The sequence below is a fragment of the Drosophila gunungcola genome (genome assembly GCF_025200985.1).
Source record: "Drosophila gunungcola strain Sukarami chromosome 3L unlocalized genomic scaffold, Dgunungcola_SK_2 000003F, whole genome shotgun sequence".
NCBI classification, from domain to species: domain Eukaryota; kingdom Metazoa; phylum Arthropoda; class Insecta; order Diptera; family Drosophilidae; genus Drosophila; species Drosophila gunungcola.
Window position 1 is genome coordinate 4,022,199 of NW_026453179.1, and position 22,643 is coordinate 4,044,841.

The window sequence follows — 22,643 nt, forward strand, 5'->3', positions numbered from 1 at the left end:
AAACGAGAAGCAGGCTTAAAAGGACGAGAGTGTACGAAATTTAGAAGGATTCCTCACAGTTTACTTGAATTGCCATCGTGTTCCGTTTATCGGAAACTAAAACCTGGTGTATGCCATTGTAAATATATTGCCAATCCAGGGCCTTTGGATGGCATTGTTTGTTAAGAACAGTATCATTCTCCATCCCCAGGAATTTTGTTGTTTATAGCATTTCCATTTCTGTTTGTTCTGGTAATTTCGAAGAAAATTTCATTGAAATATTTCCATTTTGCGGTCGGTATGATTGGCAGGCAATTAATGATTGGGTGATTTCGATTTAAATCGGTGAGTACTGGCGCCAGTTAAATAAATAAATAAACAACTAAAAGAAACCATGCACCCGCGTTCACTTAATTCATTGTCATAATTATTACATTTTCCATTTTCAGTTATTGTATTTATTTCGATTCGCTTATTAATGATGTAACGTTATTAATGCTGTCAGCATTTCCATTTATTTGTAATTTGTTTGCCAATGTTTTTTCCAGGGCTCGTTATTGTTAATGGCCTTTTGTTTCACATCCTTTGGGGTTAAGCGTGTCCAGCTTTTGTTCTGATGCTGTCAGTGTGAATATTAGTAGTTTATGTTTAAATATTTTATGCACATGCCGGACAATTGCATCTGTGAATTATGGCCTTTATTTGGTGAACGCAAATAATATCCAATATCAATCATAGGCCATAAAAAGGTCGTTTCACACACTGGTCAAACAGGAAATGATTTAGCGAAATTGCTGAAATTGGGGATTATTGAAAGCATTGCCGAAACGCTTTAATAGACGTGTTTTATAAAAAATTCTTGAATATCCTGTTTTTATTTCTATTTTGCAGCCGGCTTTTAGGACTGATTATGTTTTGGAGAAGCAATAAAAAGTAAAGCATACCTTTGTGCGCTTAAAGTTTGGTGCATTGTAGAATGTAAATAATATTGGCAATGTAACGTAAAATACATGAGAGTTGAGCTGTAAGACTATCGATAAAATGCTCTGCGATTTAGCGATCGTCGACTGATATCGACAGTTAAACAATTTTAATTTAATCATAAAGTTGAACATCAATATAATTTTGCCCCATTTAAATTCGATCGTTCCTCTAGCAAATATATGACTATGGATGATTGTCAATTAATTTTCAATACGCTTTTAGTTTTCGATAAATAGTATAGGTATAAATAGTAAATATGAGTTCTTGCTGTAAAAAGTTCCATGCTAAAGTTTACTAAAGTAGATAATAGTTTTATGTTTGAAATTGATATCCTCATCTCATCCCATCCAATTCTACAATAGCCAGGTATGATGTTAATCCTTTTTGTGGTGTGAATGAATAAAATGTCCATTAAAGATCTGGTAATCCCGCATAAAAGTTTCATAAGTTATTAAGCGTGCGACGTCATCACTTGACAATACTGAATAGAATCCCCCCTGAATGTTGTAACTAAAGTAACCGCTTTAATTATTCATGCCACCAAAAGGTTGCCAGCAACATGTTGCAGCGTGAATTGCGTCGAGAGCTCCATGAGCCGCACTTGAAAAATTAATGAGAGCCACTCGAAGCGCTAATCACATGTAAGTGAAGCGTTCTCTGGCCAACCCTCCAGGAGGCCTCCAGAGGAAAGAGGATGGGGGGCAAACAGGAAACGCATTGATTGCCGGGGCATGGACACATTAAACTCACGAGGGTTGCGTTTTTGCTGAATGCCATTGTTCGATTTTTATTCATATTTCACTTTCACAATAGAAAACTTAGCCTTACATCGGATACAAAATATTTCAATTAGTTGGTAGTCTAAACTAAATTCGAGGGTTGCTTAGCCCGCAAGTCCGTAAACTATATCACAAGTACTTATGCATAGAACAAAACAAATTCCTAATTACTTTCACCTATCGTTCCCTTTGCAGTTCGATATTATTCAGCCCGCCCCTTGATGCCCCGCTTAATATTTATTTCCTATATCTCGATGCTTTTGGCCTGGAGACTCTTCAGGATGCCGAGTAGCTGCAACGATTCCAGGGGTTCGAAGTCATCTGCGTAGCGCACAGATGAGGGTTTCGCCACATGACGCTCCCGGGGCAGATCCAATGTCAATGGCAGTTGTTCGGCCATCACGGAATGGTGCGTGATCAGGGCTTTCAGGCTGGTGAACTGTTTCTTGGCTCCTTTCAGGCGGTACATCTGATTGCGGGTGGACTGCACGGGATAGGTCTTGACCTTATTGCTCCGCTCGAGTCGCAGGACCAGTTCGAAATGTCGCGGAGTACTACGGCGCAGGAGAAAGCTTCCAGGTGTGGCCGGCTGCAGGTGTTCCATGGCGGCCTTTGCCGTAATCCTGGGCTGGTACCATGGGCAAGCCAGCAGCTCCGGCTCCTCATCCTCATCATCGTCGGAATTTTGGTTGGCGCCGATGTATCTCGTGAACAGAGGAGCGGCTCTGCGACGCTTGCTCATGGAATTGGGCGAACTTTCAGCCAACAGTTGACAGCAATCGGATATCCCTGCGTCGGAGTCCTCCTTTGTATCCTCCTCCTCTTCTTCGGGATTGGAGTCACTGCTCGGCTGACTGCTCTGCCAGCAGTTGAGGGAAAGCAAGGACTTTTGGGGCGAGCGTTTGGGCGTGGTTGGATTGCTGCTCGTGGTGCTACTGCCAGTGGAGCTGCAGCTGCAGTCCGCATCGCGTTCCTCCTCCTCTTCCTCCGCGTCGGCGTGGTACGAGGAGTCGAGAAGGTCCTGCTAAAGAGAAAGGAGAAAAACCAATTAAATTGCCATTCAAAAGAAAGGGTTCTTGAAGTCATTGTACCACTTATGAAAACCAATTTTGGGTCAACCACAATATTATACCTAAGATAGTCACACATATCAAAATATTAGTTAACGTAGATCCATTTTCAAAAATGCGGTCTAGCCAAAATTGTTGTTTGCTTTTAATTGTAGACTACTTCTTTATGAGATCTTTTTAGATCTAAAAATTTAAATGTATAACTATTTATTAAAACGCGTTGAAAGTAATTAATTTCGTTTGAGTTTCTTGAAAATCAATATTATTTTAAAAACCATCTATTGAATTTGAATTAAGTTAAGTATTATGATTTCGGAGTTTAAATACAAAATAACAAATTTTATGTTTTTCTACTATATTCTGGTTGAAGCGGATTGGACCAAAATGATTGTTGTCATAAATGTTTTCCCAGCCATTATTAATTTTATATCAAATTTATTATACACACCTCATCATAGTCGCTCGTGGGCTCTTCGTTCAAGATCTGTTCCTTTTGCGAGGGTTGTGCAAAGAGTTTGCGGTGCAGGAAATTCTTCATGCTGTCGTAGACCTTGTGCGTGCGACTCTGGAACGGTTCTTGTTTATCCATATCTCCGGCAACTGGAAACTCCAGCTTGCTGCTCCATTGTTGACACTTCTCGAAGGTCGAGTCCTTATTGTACTGACCATAGATGTCCGAGTAGCCTGGACATTTGATGGCATTACGTAGCTGTCGGGCGAGAACAAACAAGATGGATTTCGTTGTAAGTTTTGGTCAGGAAATTTGTGGAAAGTGTCAGGTCTGTCCCTATAAATCTTATCTACCTCGGGGTTTTCCATTTCACTCGAACAACGCTCTTATGCAACAGCCACGCAGATAACACACACTGCCATCCCATTATCCTGGCTTTGTTCTGCTTTCGCCTTTGTTGGGCCAATCCCATTCTCGGTGCCATTCCCTTGTAAAAACCCGAGGACTGCTATTCTGCTAATGCTTTTGGGTCACTGCTGCTGTGATATCCTTGTAATGCGCTTGCTCTACTTGTTCATTGTTGTACAATTTGCCAGTCCGTTGTTTTCCCTGCTCGTATTTGCCTTTCATTTCGCTTATAAAATATTCATATGCAGCTCCTGCCGAGGGTTGCTAGTGGGTTTTTTTTTTTTTCAACACCTACTTTCGCTCTAACAATATTTAAATATCTCGCACTTTAAGGTGGTAATATTTAACACTTTTGTCCCTTTTTTTCATGAGCCTTATGAGGGAGGTCTTTGCTTTGAGCAATGTAGCTTTTTGGAAGGAAAAAATTACTATGCCTAAGTCAAAAAGTGTAATGCATTGGTTTTTATTTATTCTCGAGGTAAAGTAAGAAGTGTCTAGAGTTATATATTTGTTTTAATGTTTCTCTTTTAGATTTGTACAGAAGTCATATCCATTGATGTTAAGCAGAGTGCCTGGGACTACCAAGTGTTAAACGTAAACAGCCTAAACTGCTCGGCTATGGAGGTGGTTTATAATGCTCATTGGTTTGAACCAGTGATTTGAATATTTGTTGGGATACCACCCCCTTTCTATTGCGTTAGCTTCCCAGTAATTCTAGCTGCAGCAGTACTATCCTTTATGAACATACACCCCTCGGTATTGGGCACCGTGATCCGAGAATTCGTGGCACCCTTCAGCACGCACACACACTCGAAGGAAGAATGGCAAAATAATGAGCAATCGATTGAAAAGCAGTGCAGGACACAAAGCAACTCTGGCTACCAGGTAGAGCTCGAAGTGGGATTACGAAATTGAATTGGAATGGGGGGGGCTTCATAATTCAACACATTCAATAAATTAGAGGTTTGGGAACCCAAACAAAGGAAGTGCAGACGCAGAACTTCCGTTGCAGGCCATCCCATTGATTTGCATTTCCAATTGAAAATCTTGTTTGTCTGTGAACAAACATGGAGGGGCCGAAAATTGTTGCTACATCTTGGCCGGTTGGCCGTTAATTCGTGGCCAACGAGCCATGGCCAAAAGAGTTTTCTTTGATGTGGCCACGCAGCGCATAAATCTGTTGAAAGTTTCGGCGGGGGAAAAGCGGCGTGAAATGCCTCAAAAGTGTACCTTTTATCGGCTTAAATCAAACACAATGGGCCAACAAGCGTTTAATGGCTACGATTCTTGCCAGCTACATGAGTTTTAATTTATGCCAGGCCAAGTCTGGCCAAAGAAAAGGAACAGTAATTTCAATGATAATAGTGTCCGAAGAGAGCTGGCCCCGAAATAAAATCCAGCACACAGTAGTGACCCAAAGGTGTTGGCGTTCTGGCCCTGTTCTTTTGATGGTGTGTCTGCTAATGCAATAATCATAGGTCTATCCCCAGCTCCATTTTGGTTTATATTCCGATCCTGCCCTGCGGAAAGGTTGAGCTCTAATTGATGGTGAACAGCGCCCTAGGCCGGCTTTCCATTCTTGGCCAGCTCTTTGTTTGGCCTGCGAGGTGTTAGCATATTTTCGTAATCAAAATGTGTTACAATAAAAACTCAGGTAACCGAATCGAGGCACCTTCGACAGCTGACAGACAAGAAGGTAGGTAGTAAACGAGACCAGACCAGACCCTTTGGTCTCCTCCCTTTTGGTCTTATAAAAACAGTTGTTAAATTTTCATTTATTGTGCATTTAGAGGGGGGTACAGAAATTAGTTGAAGTGGCCGGAGTGAGTCGATGAATTTATTGAAATGTTTTCTTTGTGCGCCACTTGAGGTCCAACCGACATATGCCTGAATTTTTGAGCTAGCTCTGGAAAATCAAGCAGCTGCTGAAGGGTCTTGAAAAACAAAACCACCCTACACCCAAGCAACCCACAACTTTCCACCTTGGGAAGTGGTTACTGGTGAGCTGGTGGCTTTTAAACTGCAACCGCAATAACGCTAACCGGCTACTTATCCGCTCACAAATTGGGCAATTGCCAAAGCAGCTGTGCTGCCAAAACAAGACTCCTCCTATTTTGCCACCCTCTTAATACTGTCGAACCACACCCACTCCAAATTTCTGTTCCTACAATGTCAAATGAATTTTCGAAAATTCCCTCGGACATTTTCCTATTGAAATTAGTAATATTTCATTTGGCTCCGGGCCATTAGTCGGACATTTTAGAATATTTTGTAGTCATCTCGCTTTTAGTTCCAGCTAATTTGACAGTTTTATGCCACACCAAAAGAAACTCAAAGTGATCCCAGCACGGACACACGTGTCGGGGCTTTCAAAATGTCAGAGATACATGGACTTACTAGTAGTTTATGACATTTTTTAAAACACGTCCCGCACACATTTCTCCCCCCGTCGCTTCTGAAATAATACGGTTTTTCAGTGAGTTTTTCTTTTAGTTGGTTAAACGAGTTCGTTTTCGGGGCTCGTAAAATGATTTTCTCACTAATTTAGTTTTATATGCCAGGAAAAATGTTTATAGTTTCAACTTTTTCGTATGTTTTGTAAATTTTTTATTACAATTAGCTTTGCTTTGGCTGGAAAATCTTTTGTTTAGACACATGTGGCGTGTGGCATTGGGTTTTTTATGGCCTCCCTTTGTTTTTTTGTGGCATTTTTATAGGTGTAAAAAATTGGGTCATATAAAAAATTATTGAAATGTGAAACGAATTGAGTTCTTTCTATTCAACCGGGTGTTTTATGCGTGTTTAAAAAGCCATTTTGATGGGTTTATTAAATGCAAATGAAAATTGTTGAAATTTTAATTGCATTTTATGGGCATATCTCGTTGGGGTTTCTTCTGCTGTGCGTGGGTTTTCAAGAGATGAACCTCAAGTTTTTTTTTTCGTTTTTGAAGGGCAGGCAACGAACTCTTGGAATTTATCACTTTGAGAGCTGAACAATTTAATTAGAGACTCTGACAACTTTTTCTACAACTTCAGTACTTCAGCTAGTGTGAGGAAAGTCTAGTAACTGGGCTTGCAAATAGTTTTCCCCCCGACTAGTCGTCTAATGCACACAAATCCTTGGTGGGAAGCCATATGAAACTCAAACACGGACAACGGGCTGGTGATAACGATGATGTTGGCTAGGTTCTCGGTTCCCGGTTGATGGCCAGACTAAGCCAAAACCAAAAACTATTTGTAGCCAGAAGAGTAAAGTGGGTAGGGGTACAAAAAGAAAAGAGATATATAGGGTTAGGGTTGGGGTTGGGCCGCTCGGATCCCGTTGAAAGCTTTTTTGCATATTTGCATTACATTTTCATGGCATGGCATGTGGCGAACAAAACGAAGAGGGGCGAAAATTTATATTGAGTCGAGCGTAAAAATAACAATGCAGACAGTTGATGGTCGAGGCGGCAGACGGCATGAAAATAAGTGAAATTGTTGTTTACTCAAAGCGACGGGGCCATTCGGTAGTTGGGCAAAATATGGAGCATAAATTACAAAGCATGCAAGTCGAGTGCTCGCAGTCGCCGGCTATTTAATTATGCTCATCAATTGCGCAGGCTGCAGATTGCAGTTTCCCCAATAAATCTTGGGCTTAGTGAACAAGGCGTCTGCTTGAAAATTCCTAATTAAATGCACTTAAGACCGGTGCAATTAATTTTCTATCCTTAGAGTTTCTCTCCAGGGCCCCCAAAAATCAAAGAGTCTGCATGTAAATACATGTGTAGAACACGAACATCCAAATAAACATTAATCACTGGCCTTGAAGTGGAGCCAGAGTTCTTAGGGAAAAGTGCATTAAAATGCCTTAGAATTTAAATGCCTCAGCTCATTGCTGCTAATCGTCGCCAGCAGTTGATTTAATTTTAGCTTCATCTCATCGAGAATTATGAGGCCCATCACGGGATCTCTGCAGTCGAAGAAATCCACTTAGGCAGGGCGTTGAAGGCACCAGAGCATGGCATCATAAGCCACACGAGGAGGAAAATGTTTTCAGCCTGATTTCCCTAACGCAAATCGTTTGGATCCATTGTCTGTTCAACATAGTATATGTGGAACATCAGATTTGAGCTGGGAAAACTTAAATTAAAATCATGATTTAACAAAAAATAAAAGTTATTTTTGTTAATTTAATATTGAATCTGTAGACTAAAATATGGTTACCCTATTCGTTATAAAATTTCAATAAACATTTGCTTTAAGGGCTAATATCTTAATAGTTATAAACACATGATTAGTATAAAATATTTGATGGATATTACAGTTTATCATTTTGATTAATCAAAGCCTGCGCCTTACTAGATATATGATGGATGGTAGTTTGTCTATAATTTAAATGAATTTGAATTTTTTGAGTTTAATTTAATTAGTGTTGATGAAGATGGTTCATATTACTGCTCAGATAAATGTTTATTATACTTGAAGCGGAATATGAAATGAGTTAGAAAAAGTTTTTCCCTTTGATTAATTAATTAAAAATGTGTCTGCCCAAAAGAAATGTAATCAAATACTCATCCATGCCATAATCTCATGTTCATAAACACTTCGAGAAAATAAACCCCATATAAGCGCAGTTTGCTTTAATAAGACCGCTGAAAACTCGAGTTTATCTTTTCCGCCTTAATTGTCTCCGATTTTAATCTATCAATATGGTTGCAGTTCTGCCCCTTCCGTTCGTTTCCCTACCAACCAGACAGCATATGGTCATTTCAGACAGACCGAAGACCAACAGTTGTGTGACAATTTTATTAGTTCTGGTCTCTCGATATATGTATGTATGTGTCAGTTCTGCAGTTCGTGACGATTCCGTTTTGTTACTTTGACCCGCGATAGGCGAGATGCCTTTTATCTGTTGCGAACCGGCTAATTGAAATCGTTTGTCAGCACACCCAGTTGGCTTTGTAAACAGACTGTGTCTGGTAATAGATTTTGATAACGGAAGCAGTGGGGCTTTCGGGGAGGAGGTGTCGAGCGATTTATACCAGGAGATCTAAGGGATATAAGAGGGCGCATTCTTGCACTTTGCAGTCTGAAGAAGTCTTTTGTAGGACTCGAGTCTTCTTGGTAAAACAACTCCCGTTGCGGCCACACCCAGACTTCCCGTTTCAAAAGACAATCCTTTTGGGAGCCAAAACAACCAACACCTACACCCAAAGCAGACAAACTGAATAAAAGGCAAGGAAGACAGATTTTCATACATAGATCAAAACAAAAAGAATCCGAGAGACGAGATACAGAAGGCGATGAATGTCAATTCCAGTGAAAAATGATTGGATGAAAAATGCAGAGGTCGGCATAAAAGGCATTAAAGGAGGAGGCAAAACGCAAACTGTCATTCAGTTTAAAATTACAAACTTTTCTCTGTCCGTCGTGGTTCTTTTAAACAAATATTATGATAAATGCTGCTCAGATGTCGGAGCATTGTTATGGCTGAATCTGTGTATCTGGGCAGCATCAACTCTAGATCTCCGGATCCCAAGTCAAATAAGCAGATTAGTAAAGCAAAGTAGCTGTGGACTCAAGGAAAGTTGACTTTGCATTCAGGTAGCCAATGCAGGTAGTTTGTCTTAATTAAGCTATCGGGCCTATCGTCTTTCGGGCATCGCGGCTAGACGATAAAGCCTAGTTAGCGCTTATCGCCAATCAAAAACAAATAACATATGCGCCTTGTTTGCATATATAAATGCGTTTTGTCAAATCAATCACTATCTTTATGGGTCCAAACATATGTTCCGATTTCAATTCCCCGACTCGGACTTTGATTGTTTGCTCTACTTATCGCCAGAAATCAGGCTGCATTTACAATTTGATTTATTTGAAGCCAGATTTACGCTCGGCTTTGGTCGCTCACTATCGCCCTCTGTTTGCATATATACTTTGATTTACTTTTTATGCAAATCATATTTATTTGGCCCTATGTGATTTAGTGTTCCACTGATTTACGTCGACAGTTGAGTTTATTATGCTGCGCTGTCGTTGTTTTTGTTGTCTCTGTCTTTGTGTGGCGGCAGTGTTGTTTTGGGTATCTGTGACACTAAATCATTTTAATTGTTGTCGTTCGTGTTTTGAATTTGGTTATGCCCCCCTACGCCCGCTGGTCGATTTAGTGGGGAGTTCACTGTAGACATAGTGCTAAGTGTGCGTGGGCTGTCTACAGAGTTATTTCGATGGTGTGTGGGGAGTGTGAAATGTGCTAGGCTGTTAGATTCTACAGAATTCGGAGCTGCTTGAGTCATCAAGGGCATGGCTATCTATAAAGATGGATTAAGGCTTGGGAGGAAATTATATACATAGATTGTACTTAAAGGGATAAGGTAGACTAAATAGGTAAGTGAAAGGGTTTCTAAATATGATCCTTAAGTTGCCGTTTTAATATCCTCAATCTTAAAAGGCATTTGGCCATTTTTCAACAGTTCTATGGAGGAGAAGTCCTTGGAAAGGTCTGCCAAACTCAAACGGTTTTAAATTAACACTCACAAAAAAAATAACTTATAAATTTGAATTATCTCCTCAAGACGTTTTTTCTATATAAGACGTTTTTAAAAGGCTACCTGAAAGATCTTATAAACTAGTGTACCTAGGAACTTACCATCTTGTTCTTGTGCTGAGTATCCTTTTTGCTGATGTTTTTGTTGATGTTATCCGTGGCGCCAAAGCGATTGTATTGGAACAGGCGACCCATTTTCGTCAGTTTTGGGAACAATTCTGTCGGATTGTTTACACTTTGCTCTTTAAACACAAAAACACACTATGCTAAAGTCGTAATTTCCAGAACTTAATGTGCCCTTCAAGTGTTCAATAAGTTAGCGCGCAAAAGGAATTCGAATCAAAGTCGAAGTCCGGCGAGTGTTGGTGTTCGGTTTCGGGTTTGGGCTCGATTCGATTCGATTCGAGGTCGGTTCGGTTTTCGAGTTCCGGGAGCGATACGAGCGATACGCGATCGGTTCGAAGTGCGCAGAGAAAATGAAATCCACGGGGCGACTGCATCGAAAAATACAACGGAAAATGAGCACGAGACGCAGAGTGACGGAGAAGAAGAAGCGGTGCGGTTGGGCGGGGGTGAGTCAAAGAGAGAAAGAGAGAGCGGGAGAAAGGGAGGGCAGCCGCTGAGATACAAATACAAATTTCACGACAGGCAAGCCGGCGTTGTTCATGCATTTTACCGCTAGCTCATTCTATGCCTCTCTCTCATTCTGCAAGTGTGTGTGTGTGAGTTGGTTTTTTTTCATTTGCTGTGCTCAACACACTCACACACACGCGAACTGTTGAACACTCAAAACAGCAACAGCGCAAATAGAAGTAGAAATGGGAAAGTGAAATAGTCGACTCTGAGATACCCATTAATTAGTTGCATACTTTAAGGCGTAGAACTCTCACATAGATCCTTTTTAAGGAATTTTAGTGCGGTACGTAATAGATTAATTTTCAGAAAGTTAATTTGTCAACCTCAAAGTTAATGCTTTGTGGAATCAAAAGGGTCTTGACCAGTATAGCAGCCATTTTTATTGTTAATTTAGTAAAAAAAAAAATAATGTATAAATAGTAATTTTATCGGTATATCGGTGCTAAATTTTTGAATTGGTTTGTCTAAAAATCTTTACGACTTTGAGTTTAAATCATCTTCTTCAATAGTTTATCTTTGAGTTTAAATTATCTTCTTCAATAATTTATCTTAATATATGTCCTGAAAACATAATAGATTTAGTCCAAAATACTGCGGCCTGTTTATAACATCCCTTGATATCTAGTATTCCAAAGCCCTCTACGAATACCGGGTATAAAAACCACTCCAACAAAAAGCGAAATGAGAAAAATTTACTACAACCAACGGAAACTACACTGAAACAAAAAGGAGCAGCGGAATGAAAGACGAGACATGGCTGTTTTGGTCGGCAGAAGCAGGCAAAGTGAATGAAATGGAAATGGAAACGGAATGAAATGCGAGTTTGAGTGACTGACGGACTGACGATGAACCTTGGGGGTAGAAGAGTCAGTCAGTCATTCATTCCGGTGAGTGAGTCGGTGAGCGGACGAGCGGGCGAGTGAGTGGGTTTGTCGTTCCTCAACAAGTTGAGACTCCAGTGGGTGGTTGGGTGGTTGCGGGTGGAACCAGCGGTTAGCACTTCTGGTCCAATGGCTGACAGGTGGGGTGGGGGAAGCGGAGCGGGGAACTTGGCCCGCTGGCGAGTCATTTATTTTGGTCAGCAAAGAAGCGGAATCACCAGCAGATTTTGTTTCCGATTTGAAATCAGAAGCGGTAGCAGTGGCAGCAAATAGCGACTGAAGCCGTGCCAAGTTGTGACTTTTCATTTCTTTATTGACGAAAGGCGTTTATATAGCCGAGGTCAACGGTATATCACAGAATACAAATGAAAAAAATTATAGTTTTCCTTGCTAAATTTAAATATAAACTGTGTAATGGTAGCAGGCCAATTAATGGTCTTAAGTTTAAAGGTACTTAAAGGGTACTTCATTAAGGTTCATTTTGTCCAGAAGTACCTCCTTTAGTCAAGAGCTTTTTGTTAATACTATTACCGATGAATAAATCAATGAAGTATTGCGACTTAAAACAAATAAAAGTAGCTTTATGTACAGAAAATTTCTTAAATAATTCGAAAGATTATCGAATATTAATATTTATTGAATAACTGGTTTTGCTGTATATATTGAATATTTTTTTTGTAGTTTAATCATAGAGAAAATTCCGATGTGATGTTCATTGCTATTATTCTGATCTTAGTCGTATGTCCTGAATGAGGCCTTGCCTATTAAGGTGTATGAGCAAGTGTGTGTGTGTGTGTGAGAGTCCATGATGCGCGCTCTACATTCGGCTTCTTCATTTGCCTCGGTTTTCTCTGTGCTGGTTTTACACATTGCCTTTTGCTTGTTTGTTTAACGTCCTCGTAATCGTATGTAGCTGCTCTATAGCCGCCCACTGGGATGCATTTTCCTCCTGCCCGTTTCCCGTTTTTTTCTCTTTATCAGCCGCACTACATTGAAACTTTCATCGTCTTTTTCTGGTCTCTTTTTTCAGGAGCATAAAATAAACACAAAAACTTTGCAGTCTCATTCAGCAGTCGGAACCAAAGCCCTGCTCCTCCCGATTTTCCCAGCCCCTCGCCCTGGATGGCCGTAATTATCATTATCCTTTTGGCTCTCGTTTTGCGCTTTTCATTTTTCCGTGTGCTGTTTATACAGGCAACTATGGCACTTTAATTGAAGTCAATTTTTTATACTTTGCGGCTGCCCCGGCAACTTTTACCGCTGCCCCGCCCTCATTTTCCCGCACTTTCCCCGCTCTTCTGCCCCCGTTTTCATTGAAAATAATTTTGCAACTTATTAGCACCTCCGGAAATTATGAGTTCAAGTTTTTTTGTGGCTTGTTTACGAACTACGCTTGGCTCGCTCCCATTTTCCCATTTTCACATTTTATTATTAATTGAGCTGCTCCGGTTTGGCTTCAGAGGATTCCCCTTTTGTTTACTTAATTAGCGTTTCGGAAGGATAAAGGAAACTTCCATCAGTGGACGGAGGGGTCCTGTCGTCAAGAGTTTTGTGGTTTATACTAAAATCAAGTTGAGTTTCAAGTTAAATGAAACTGTTTTTTGGGAGGGGTGACCGATAAAGTTTCTGGACAGCTGCAACTTATACCTGACCGGCTGCCTTAATAAATCATGGAAGTAGAAAAACTAAAATCCATTTTTTGTGACTCACATAGCAGCTTACAATTAATCCCGTATTTGGATATATTTACCCCTGGTCAGGATAGATCTAGCCCGCATTTTCTACCCTCCTGAACAAATTATTTTTTATGTCTGGATATCAAAGCCGTAGCTGAAAATCATAATTAGATTATAACATTAATAAGTCGCTTTAACAAATGTTCAAATTTTCCGCCCTGCACAAATCACCACCCCCTCACCCCAGCGACCTTCCACTTAGCTAAGCTGATATTTTGGCAACAGTTGCGAAAATTGATTTCGGTTGCAGCATTTAATAACACATACAATTGTATGGTATCGATGAGAAAGCACTTTCGGGAATCTCGAGGAAAGAATACATAAATCAAGTGCAACCCCCTGACATCGGCAGCTGGAAAAAACTCCTCCTGGCTCCTGTGTGAATTGCAGTTTCATTAGATAGAAAGCTTTTCCATCACTGAGGTTGATTTGTCATCACAATAACATCAATTTCGAGTCTGGAATTTTACAAGAGCCTTTGATTTCTCCAAGTGAATGTTGTGTAAATTTAGCCAGCTGTTGCCTTTCCACGGCCTGAGTTTTCCCCGGTTTTCCTCAACTCCACTCGGCACTTAATGTTTGTCAATTATTTGCAGTAATTTGCAATATTTCTAAATGCTTTTGCTGAAAATGGTGATCCGCCCCTTAAATTGTTTTTAATGGCCATTTGCACTTAAGCATTGACTGCAATAACACCCCCTCAATGGAATGTAATGGCTTCATTATTGAGAGCAATAAATGGCCTACAAGAAACTCTTCGTTTTCGTTTTCTGTTTGTTATTGTTGTTCAGGTCGTTGGGTTTTTCTGATTTAATTTATAGTCACAGTGCGTAAGGAAAATAAATGTATATTTATTGACAAAGACAAGCCCAGTTTTATTTCCCACTGCACGACAGGAGGTCGATGGCAAGTGTTAAAAACGTAGTTATAGATATGCAGCGAAAACAATTTGTTTGGGGAAAAAGCCACTCGAATCATTATTTCAAAAAATATTCCATGGGGCTTTCCCATTGGAAAACATTTGGCCTGCGGCGTCTTTGTTACGTTTTAGATTTTCCACATATATCTTTTATCTTTAACCCGGTTCTCAAGTGACTCGAGCAATTATGTTTATAAATGATTTGTTAGGGGTGGTCTGGAATTCTTTAAATCTCTCTCAAGTGTTTTTGGGTTTTCGGGTAATCCTTTATTTTATACGAGACTTCAGAATTATGTGTGAAAACCATTAAATCTTAGTTTAATTGTTTTCTGCTCTTGTCAAAGCCTTTGGGGCAATGCATTTTGGATCTCGGTTTTCCGTTTTCTGTATTCTCCAGTTTTGGTTTACGACTGCCGGCAAGTTCAACGGATTTTTTAATTGCTGTGCTTTGCGTTTTGGTTGATTTTCAATGTTCTCGTTTTATTTGTTTCGGTTTTCGTTTCGTTTTCCCCCCTTTTTTTTCGCCCGCCCCCTGGCATAAATCATTTTGGGTTTTCGGGGGAGGGCAAGGAACAGCATAGCATTTTGAATAATTTTTGTTGTTAATTCTGTTTTGATTTAGCTCCCAAGAAGCGGTAAACTTTCGTTATTCATATTTTATAGCACATTAACTTGTCCCGCCGATAATTTTGTTTGACATGGTTTAGTGCCTGCCCCCGGAAAATCTGAAATTTTCCTTAGTTGGCGCTTCCCGATCAATCAGTCATTTATCAAAGTTTCTTTCACTTTACTTTTCCCAGCGGCCCCGCCCATTCATATTTCTTCTGATAAATAAAAGCCCGATGGTTTTTTGGGAATTTCTCACACGTTTCGTTACATATCAAATATATGGAGTTATCCCTCCCCCTAATGTTTGTTTTCTTTTTCCTTCTACGTAATGATTTCGATAACGCCCACATTAACAAGAACTTTCCGTTTGGCCCCGCACACGAACAATGAAAACGATTTTCCAGCAGCACAAACAATTATAGCGATGCATAAATTAAGCACAACCCAATGTGAATAACTAATTTCCTGTACGGCAATTACTAAAAAAGAGCGGCGCAATTCTACTAGAATCCCAAGACCAAGACCACGACCAAGTGCGCATTAAATGAGCATATTTGGATGCATGATACACTTAATCGCTGGAAAAATGCTGGAGGAAAACCCGAAAACGAACCATAAAAAACGTGACAAAATGCCAGTTTGTGATAGCGAAGTGTGACCCTGTATTCCCGTGGCATAACGAACAAATTTATGCACAGAAACCGACCACAAAGAGAGCTAGAGCAGAGTGCTCGATAAGGTGGAACACGACCACAGATCGCTGCATTTAATGCACAGCATTTTGATAGAGGTAGATCGGGGCTAGGGGTTTTATTTACCTCCATACTTCAGAGCGGACAAATAAATCGTAATTGGCGTACGAGGGTTTCTTTTTATGTTTTTTAATATGTGTTGTGCTTGATAGGAAAGGACCGCATCGTATCGAGTGGTTCGTTTTTTGTTCATGCCCATTAAAATGGTGAACTGGAAAACTCGCAGCGTACCGTGAAAAACTGCCGAGCAGGCCAGAGAAAATTTCAATGTGGCGTTTTGCGGTTGCAGACCTTTGTTCAGAGACCCTTTTTCTTCGCCCCGGAAGTAGTGAAGTGTTATCGCGATCGGAAAATCTCTGATAGATGCAGTGTGCTGCTGAAGGTGCCGTTTTCCTTTGTTTTGGGTCGTCAAGAGATACGGTGGGAGATAGGGTCCATGACGTGCGAACAGCTGCCAAAAGTTTGCTCAGAGGGTTTGCCGAATTTTTGCGATTATTCCGGAACGATAGCGAAGCAAAACAGATTGGAAATGGGATGATAACGCTTAAAGGTTACAAATCATTATTTGAATGTCAAAGCAGCTAAGGGCCGTAGTTTTTTGCATTCAAAAGTATATATTTTTAAGATTAATGGAGTTATTTATATAATATACTAGCTATATGTTAAATTATATATAGAAAGCTAGAATCAATTTACATTTTACTATATGTAATAAATGCAACTATGGGGTGCAGTTTTTCAGTAGTTGTTAAAGAACATTTTGGATACAAGAAGTAGTTCTTATAATTCAAAGTTTTAATATATGTTTAAATTTATGACCCCATTTTTTATATATTTTAAAATACAGCAAAGCGGTTTAAGTATACTTTTACTTTTCCAACGGCTTTTTCAGACTGCATATTAGTTCTTGTTCCCTTGGGACTAACCAAACTGTTATTTGGAAGCCCTTAATGACCTCCACTACCATCTAACGACTGCCTTAGTGACCCAATTTTCCTGCTGATGTGCTACCAGCGTGGAAACTTCATCTAGTGGGGAAAACCCACCGAAGATTAATGAAGTACAAAAGATGGGAACACAAATCATGTGAAATTGGAGAGAGCCATCGAGGCCCAGAGTTATATTTCCCGGGAAGAACAAATGTGTGACAATTTCTCAAAGGGAAAAAGGATGCGACTGCTCCACGCAGTAGGTGTCATGGCCAAGTGAGAGTGTCACACTTGCAGCTTAGACATAAAAAATATGCCCCGAACCGGAGACCGATTTTGAATCGGACTGGGAGTGCGGCTGGGACACCTTCCCCACCTTCTCAAGACCCCTAAAGGTGCATTTACGAGAGAAGAAATAGAGAGGTTCGGAGGTTGAGAGGTCCTGGTACGTGTTTGCCGCCAGGATGTGGCATAATCAAGATGAAGACATGTGCAGTCGTTAGGCTTGTTATCCTTTACTTAGCCGTCGCCTTTCCTGTGGAAATTAATGGCCCTGCCCTCGCAGCAGCAGCTGCCAGACCTCAGACCCGGACTTTTCCTCCTTCGAACATTTGAATATGAGCGAGGATGTAATTTGATACTTTTCCGTTCGCAGGAAGTACGACTTGTAATTTTCGATATGGGCGCCTCCTGTTTGTTTGGAATTAATGAAATTTAGACATAAAAATATATTTCCAGAAAAGAACAAGCAAACAAACTGAGGATGGAGGAAGATATGGCACTCTCTCGTTTGAACTGACGCATGAGGGTAATCAAAGAAAACTGAGTTATCTTCGAGGACATATGGATTAAGTGGACGGACCTTTTAGTATAATGAAATAAAGTTTGACTTAGTTTTGCTAAACGATTCTGATTTGTTTGCCCAGCAAAAGGAAAAGTTTTTCTTGATTTGCAAAAGGTTTTTTTTTTTGTTAAGGGCAGACAAATAATGTAAGGTCTTTGGATTCTTTGTTAGAGATTTCAGTAGCACATCCCACATACGCCTCTTGTTATCTCATCAGACCCACCTATGACCTAATCCCCGGCAAAATGTCACATGAATCCTAGATTCCCATTCTTAGCCTCTCTTGCCGAAAAGGAAAATCTGATGAGTGAAAAATGCAACCAGACAAAAGCGCGAAACGGAATCCGCTTAATGTGATTTTCAAGTGGAAAGCAATGAGGATGTCCTTTCTGCAGCAGCCGAGTGCTCGTCTTCACTATTTTTATTCTCAATTTTTCAAGGCTGCACGGCGAGTGAAAAAAATCGAAAACAATGCCAAAAACTAGAACAAAGCATTTGCGAAAAAAGGACTAGACAAAAAGAAGTGCCTGACTGTCTGGACGGTTTGAGAGCGCCGCTGTCAGGATGATGGGTGAGTCCTGGCCCATTGTTGTGCTCAAGGACCAAGGACCAAGGACAGGGGACCTAGGCCTAGACCTAGACCTAAATGAAATTTTTGGCACCGCTGTAGGGGAATTTATAGCCTGGAATCAGCAGGCAAGGCACCGAGCAGTTAATGACGTTGCAATGGAAAACAAAACGAGAAATAATGAGTTTTCCCTTTGTGCCTGTGTCGCCGTCTATCAACCGCAACATGCAACACACACAATCAGAGTCAGCAAAGTCAATTCCCGTACTTCTCTGGGGCAGCTGCTCGATTGTTCTCGTACCCAACTACCTGTACTTCGATTCGTATATATCTACCATATCCTTTGGCACAATGGCCAATTTAAATGGTGCTTTCAGCAGGCAGTCCTTTGGCCAAAAACGAGCCAACAATGGGGCAAGTAAATTAAAAGAAAATATGAAAATTCATGTTTAATGAACCGCGCCCCAATCATAATTCCCGAACCGAGAAAAGGAGAATACACGAGAAAACTTTTAGACAGCTGTCATAAGCAGAGTGAGACCTTCGACGAGGGACTTGTCAGTCAGCCACCCGGTATGCGCTATATGAATGTTTCTGATGCGCGATCCGGCAAGCGGTCCAATTAACCCCTTTAGTCGAACGCCTCGCCCCCGATCCGGGCTCAAAAGTATTTTCGTATTTCGTGTTTATTTTGGTAATTCAAATGCATCGTTTTAACCCTTTCGTGTTGATGTCTTTTAAATGCGAGCTGGTCCGGGCTTCTGGTTGTGTAAATATTGTGTTTACTTCACTGTCATTCAGTCAGTCAGTCAGCCAACGGCAACGCAACCAAAATGAGCTAGCGATGGGAACGTGAGAGATTGAGATGGAAATTTTAAATTCTAATGCAATACTCCCAAAATAAATAGTTTTGTTCTCTTAAAAATGTTTGGTAAAAGATGGTGCAAGTTTATATGGCTGTGTTCTCAAACGCATTTTAGATTGTGACATTAACTAGCTGTTTCGAAAACATAGACTTTTTCAATAAAACCTATTAAGTATTTTCATGAGAAAACCGCATCCCTGCCATAAATAAGTAACTATTTTTACTGGTACTTGAATAGGTAAAAAAATAAATGCAAAAGTACCATCTCCAGCCTGATCCCCTACTTAATGTAGCGCGGGTAACTGTATCTGGTCGAGCCCTGCTCTATATCATTTGCATAAATGCAGAGCCCGCATCCATTTGCAACCCCTTTTCGGTCACTCCGGCGTCTCCTGGTTTGTTTGTTTATCCTTTTGCCCTCCGCCTCGGTGGCGCCAGTCTCAATTACTTTATTGACCCGGACGGAGCCGGAGCATCCGCATCGACTGCGGATTGCGTTTCAATTGCGAAAACTATTTCAACTGCACTGGGCCCTGATTTATGCACTCATTGTTTCTGGGCCAAGTCGGTAATAGTTGTGATTGATTGGCTTGCCATTCAATTGTCAACGGAGCGTAATCAAATTGGCTTATGTAAACAATGCAGCTCGAGGAGATACTCTCAATTGGGACCAAGTTGAAATGTCAAGAGAAATATGATTTACGACCCCTGCCACACAGATGCCAAACGAGAAAAGAATCAAGAAAAATGCATTCTAAGCTGGGAGTGCGACTGCAATTGAAGAAATGCCATCGAATCAATCACTCAATGCAGTACTCAAGGGTTCAAATCAAAGTCCATCAATTGAGGGAACTTTCTATAGATTCGGGCCACATTAAAATCGCATCAGATGAACAGCAAGTTGGCATGCACATAAATCAAATCACACAAATATAAGGCGTAAGCAAAAACCCATATAAATTATGATTAGGTCCCTGGCCTATTCTCCTATTATCAAGTCCCTCCCATCAGCAAATCATATGAAAAATTGTCATGAGGCCGGCAGAGCCAGAAAAAGTTCCAAGCAAAAGAAGAAAACCGGCAATAAGCCAAGTTAGCTGCGGTTTTTTTTGTGGTTTTCCTGAAAAAATGAAATCCACCAGCAAACTACACATATGTGGGCGCCTTGAAATGGAGGGCATAAATCATATTCTGTTGCCTGCCGGCTACGCACTCGGCGCAAGGACAAATGTTGATGATGACAAAGCGCCATTAAAAGCACATTTACACACTTACACGAGCCGTGGCACCTACTACCCAAAAGCGCCAAACAAATCACATAAATCAAGCGCGACACTTTGCTTATTATTTGCTGATTTTCCTCTTTCTTTCCATTCTTTTTTTTTTTTTGGTTTTCGATAAAAGTTTTTTCGGGTTCTGGGGCAAGCGTGGCATTTTATCAAGATTTAGGTGTTTAAAAAATTGACAGCTTCAATTTGAATGGGTAGGCAAATATATATTGGCTTTAGTCACATCTCAGAAATTTGAATAGGGTTCCATAAATACTTGGTTCGATTATTTTTAAATAGAAGTTTCACTTTGATTTATAGGAAATTAAAATTAGAAATCTAGGTTTGCGGACTAGAAATTGCTTACTATCCTATTCTAAATGTGAAAGCATATCTGGACTTAATCAACAAACTAGTCCTAAGTAAAAATGGTTCTTTCGTTTTGTTTTTTAAATTAATAAAAAGGTTATGGGGACAAAACTAGTTCTTTTATTTTTCGCATTGAATTTGAAATACTTCTGATTAATTTTATCTGGAATTATGATCGTGTGTGTCCTGCAGTATACATTATCAAAAGAAAACCGCTTTATTGTACTGGGAAAAGCAGTGGCCTGCCCACCAATTAGAAATGCTATTAGCAGCCAACGCCTCCATAAAGATATCCTCTTCGCCAGCCAGGTAAATCGATACAAAAAGAAGGATGAGAAGGACCAAAAGAGCCTTGTGCTCGCCCACATGGATGAAGTATATTTTTCCCGCTTCAATTAGGATTTTCATAATTTCCCAGCCTTGTGAAATTTATTGGTTTCGATTTCCGCTCCATTGCCTCATCTGCTGGCTGACCACACCCCCAAGCCAGGATAATGGAGTCCGGTCGCCTCTGATGTCCTGCGGCTTTGTCTGTGGTCTCTTGTCACCGTCGTTAATTGAAAAAGTCTTTAGCTTAAATTATTAAATTTATTTTTATTCATTTTTAATGGTGGGTGTGTAACTGACAGCTATGCCTTAATGGCAGCTTATGTGGCATTAGAGCTTCAACTTTTTTTTTAAGTTTAAAGCTTAGTCCCCCAGGGGACCTGGCTGGCTTTTAGCAGCTGCTCTCAGGCTCAACTTGGCTGTAAACTTTGCCAGAACATATGCCACCCGGCTGAGTCATCAATCAGGTCTATTAGAAACCACCAAGCTCGACAGGACCCTGTCTGGTTCAACCCCATATGACGGCTTTAGTCTGCGATTTCATGCCCGACAGCCGACCAAGCCAAATGACACTAAAAGCCACAAACTCAAAATCGTAGTCCTTGTTGCATTTTGCGCACTTGGAACATTTTTTTTACTACTTACATTTGCAGACCAGTGGCATTGCCTATAGAAAAATACGACACTTCAATAGGGAAATCAATGGTTTTTATAATTTTGTCAAGCTTTGGCTTACAACGGACCTCATATGTGAATTTACTAATAAGATAATAATTAAAATAGAATTTTATTAAATTTGAGGTGTTAGAAATATTGAAAAAATAAAGTTTAAAAGAAAGTTATATTTTCTTGCATCATTTTTCCAAGTGCATTCCTAGTTGTAAGACTTTTTTTGCATGACAGGGTCACATTTAGGCTTCACCCTCTTCTCAACTGAAAACTGCAAATTAAACAAAACATAAACACAATTTCTCAGCACTTAAAGGCGGAATGAAATTATGATTATGAAAGCGCCGCTGGCGAGTTTCACACCGTGGCAACTTTTCCAACCCTCTGGACGAGCAAATGAATGAATAAAAGGAACTTTTTTGCTTTTGGTGAGACGCGTGCCGAAATGAAAACGTCATGTTTTCGAATGAAGTTTTTGAATTATGATGTTGACGCGACATGGTCTTTGGGCCATCATCTGGCAGCCGGCACAGGGCATTAAATTAATTCAAAACGTTCTCGGGACACGCGCTTTGTCTGATTGGTAAAATATGAAAAAAAACAGACCGTAAATTGATGAAAGCCCGATAAAAGGTGAGCTCTTTGGGGGAATGGGGATGGGCAGGATTGAATATCCTGTGGAGGGGGAATGCTTCTGAACAGTAACCAAACTCCTTGGGGATGCCCTCAGCTTATAGGGGGTTCTTGAAGGATTTCACTCACAGAAAAATTACATAATTTTAAGCATAAGCAAAATATATTATTTTTCCAGATTAATTTACAAAAAATATTTATTTCGACATATTTTATATATTTTAAAGTCATATTTCAAAATACAAGTTATGATTATTTTAAATCCAATTGTTTACTATTATATTATCTAACTGAATGATTTAAAAGTACATGGTATAGAATTTTGATTTTAAATAATACTTCTCTCAAACCAAATTTTAAAATGTTAACTAATTTATATTTATTTATTGGTTAGGAAGTCGTTGGTTAGTGCATTTGTAGTGCCAACATTTTTCTGCA

The 22,643-nt window shown here is 40.1% G+C and overlaps 1 protein-coding gene across 2 annotated transcripts; it reads right to left on the bottom strand.

Annotated features, from left to right (window-relative positions):
* Positions 1-1,718: 1,718 nt before the first annotated feature.
* On the bottom strand, positions 1,719-10,685 carry LOC128258596 (uncharacterized). 2 transcript variants are annotated; one of them, XM_052990302.1, is made up of 3 exons: positions 10,303-10,685; positions 3,261-3,521; positions 1,719-2,763 (listed from the first exon to the last, which is right to left on the bottom strand). In XM_052990302.1, exons 1-3 carry the CDS (start codon positions 10,393-10,395, stop codon positions 1,987-1,989), a joined length of 1,131 nt encoding a protein of 376 aa, XP_052846262.1. In that variant the 5' UTR covers positions 10,396-10,685; the 3' UTR covers positions 1,719-1,986. The 2 variants fall into 2 exon arrangements, with proteins under 2 accessions (XP_052846262.1, XP_052846261.1); XM_052990301.1 differs by having other exon boundaries at positions 1,719-2,766.
* Positions 10,686-22,643: the final 11,958 nt, after the last annotated feature.

What these genes read in the sequence shown, in the direction of transcription:
- LOC128258596 (XM_052990301.1), bottom strand. Translation starts at nt 10,395, where the DNA reads ATGGGTCGCCTGTTCCAATACAATCGCTTTGGCGCCACGGATAACATC. An exon ending in CTCAGCACAAGAACAAGATG is followed by an intron (nt 3,522 to 10,302) that starts GTAAGTTCCTAG and finishes CTCGCCCGACAG; the next exon opens with CTACGTAATGCCATCAAATG. An exon ending in CCACGAGCGACTATGATGAG is followed by an intron (nt 2,767 to 3,260) that starts GTGTGTATAATA and finishes CTTTCTCTTTAG; the next exon opens with CAGGACCTTCTCGACTCCTC.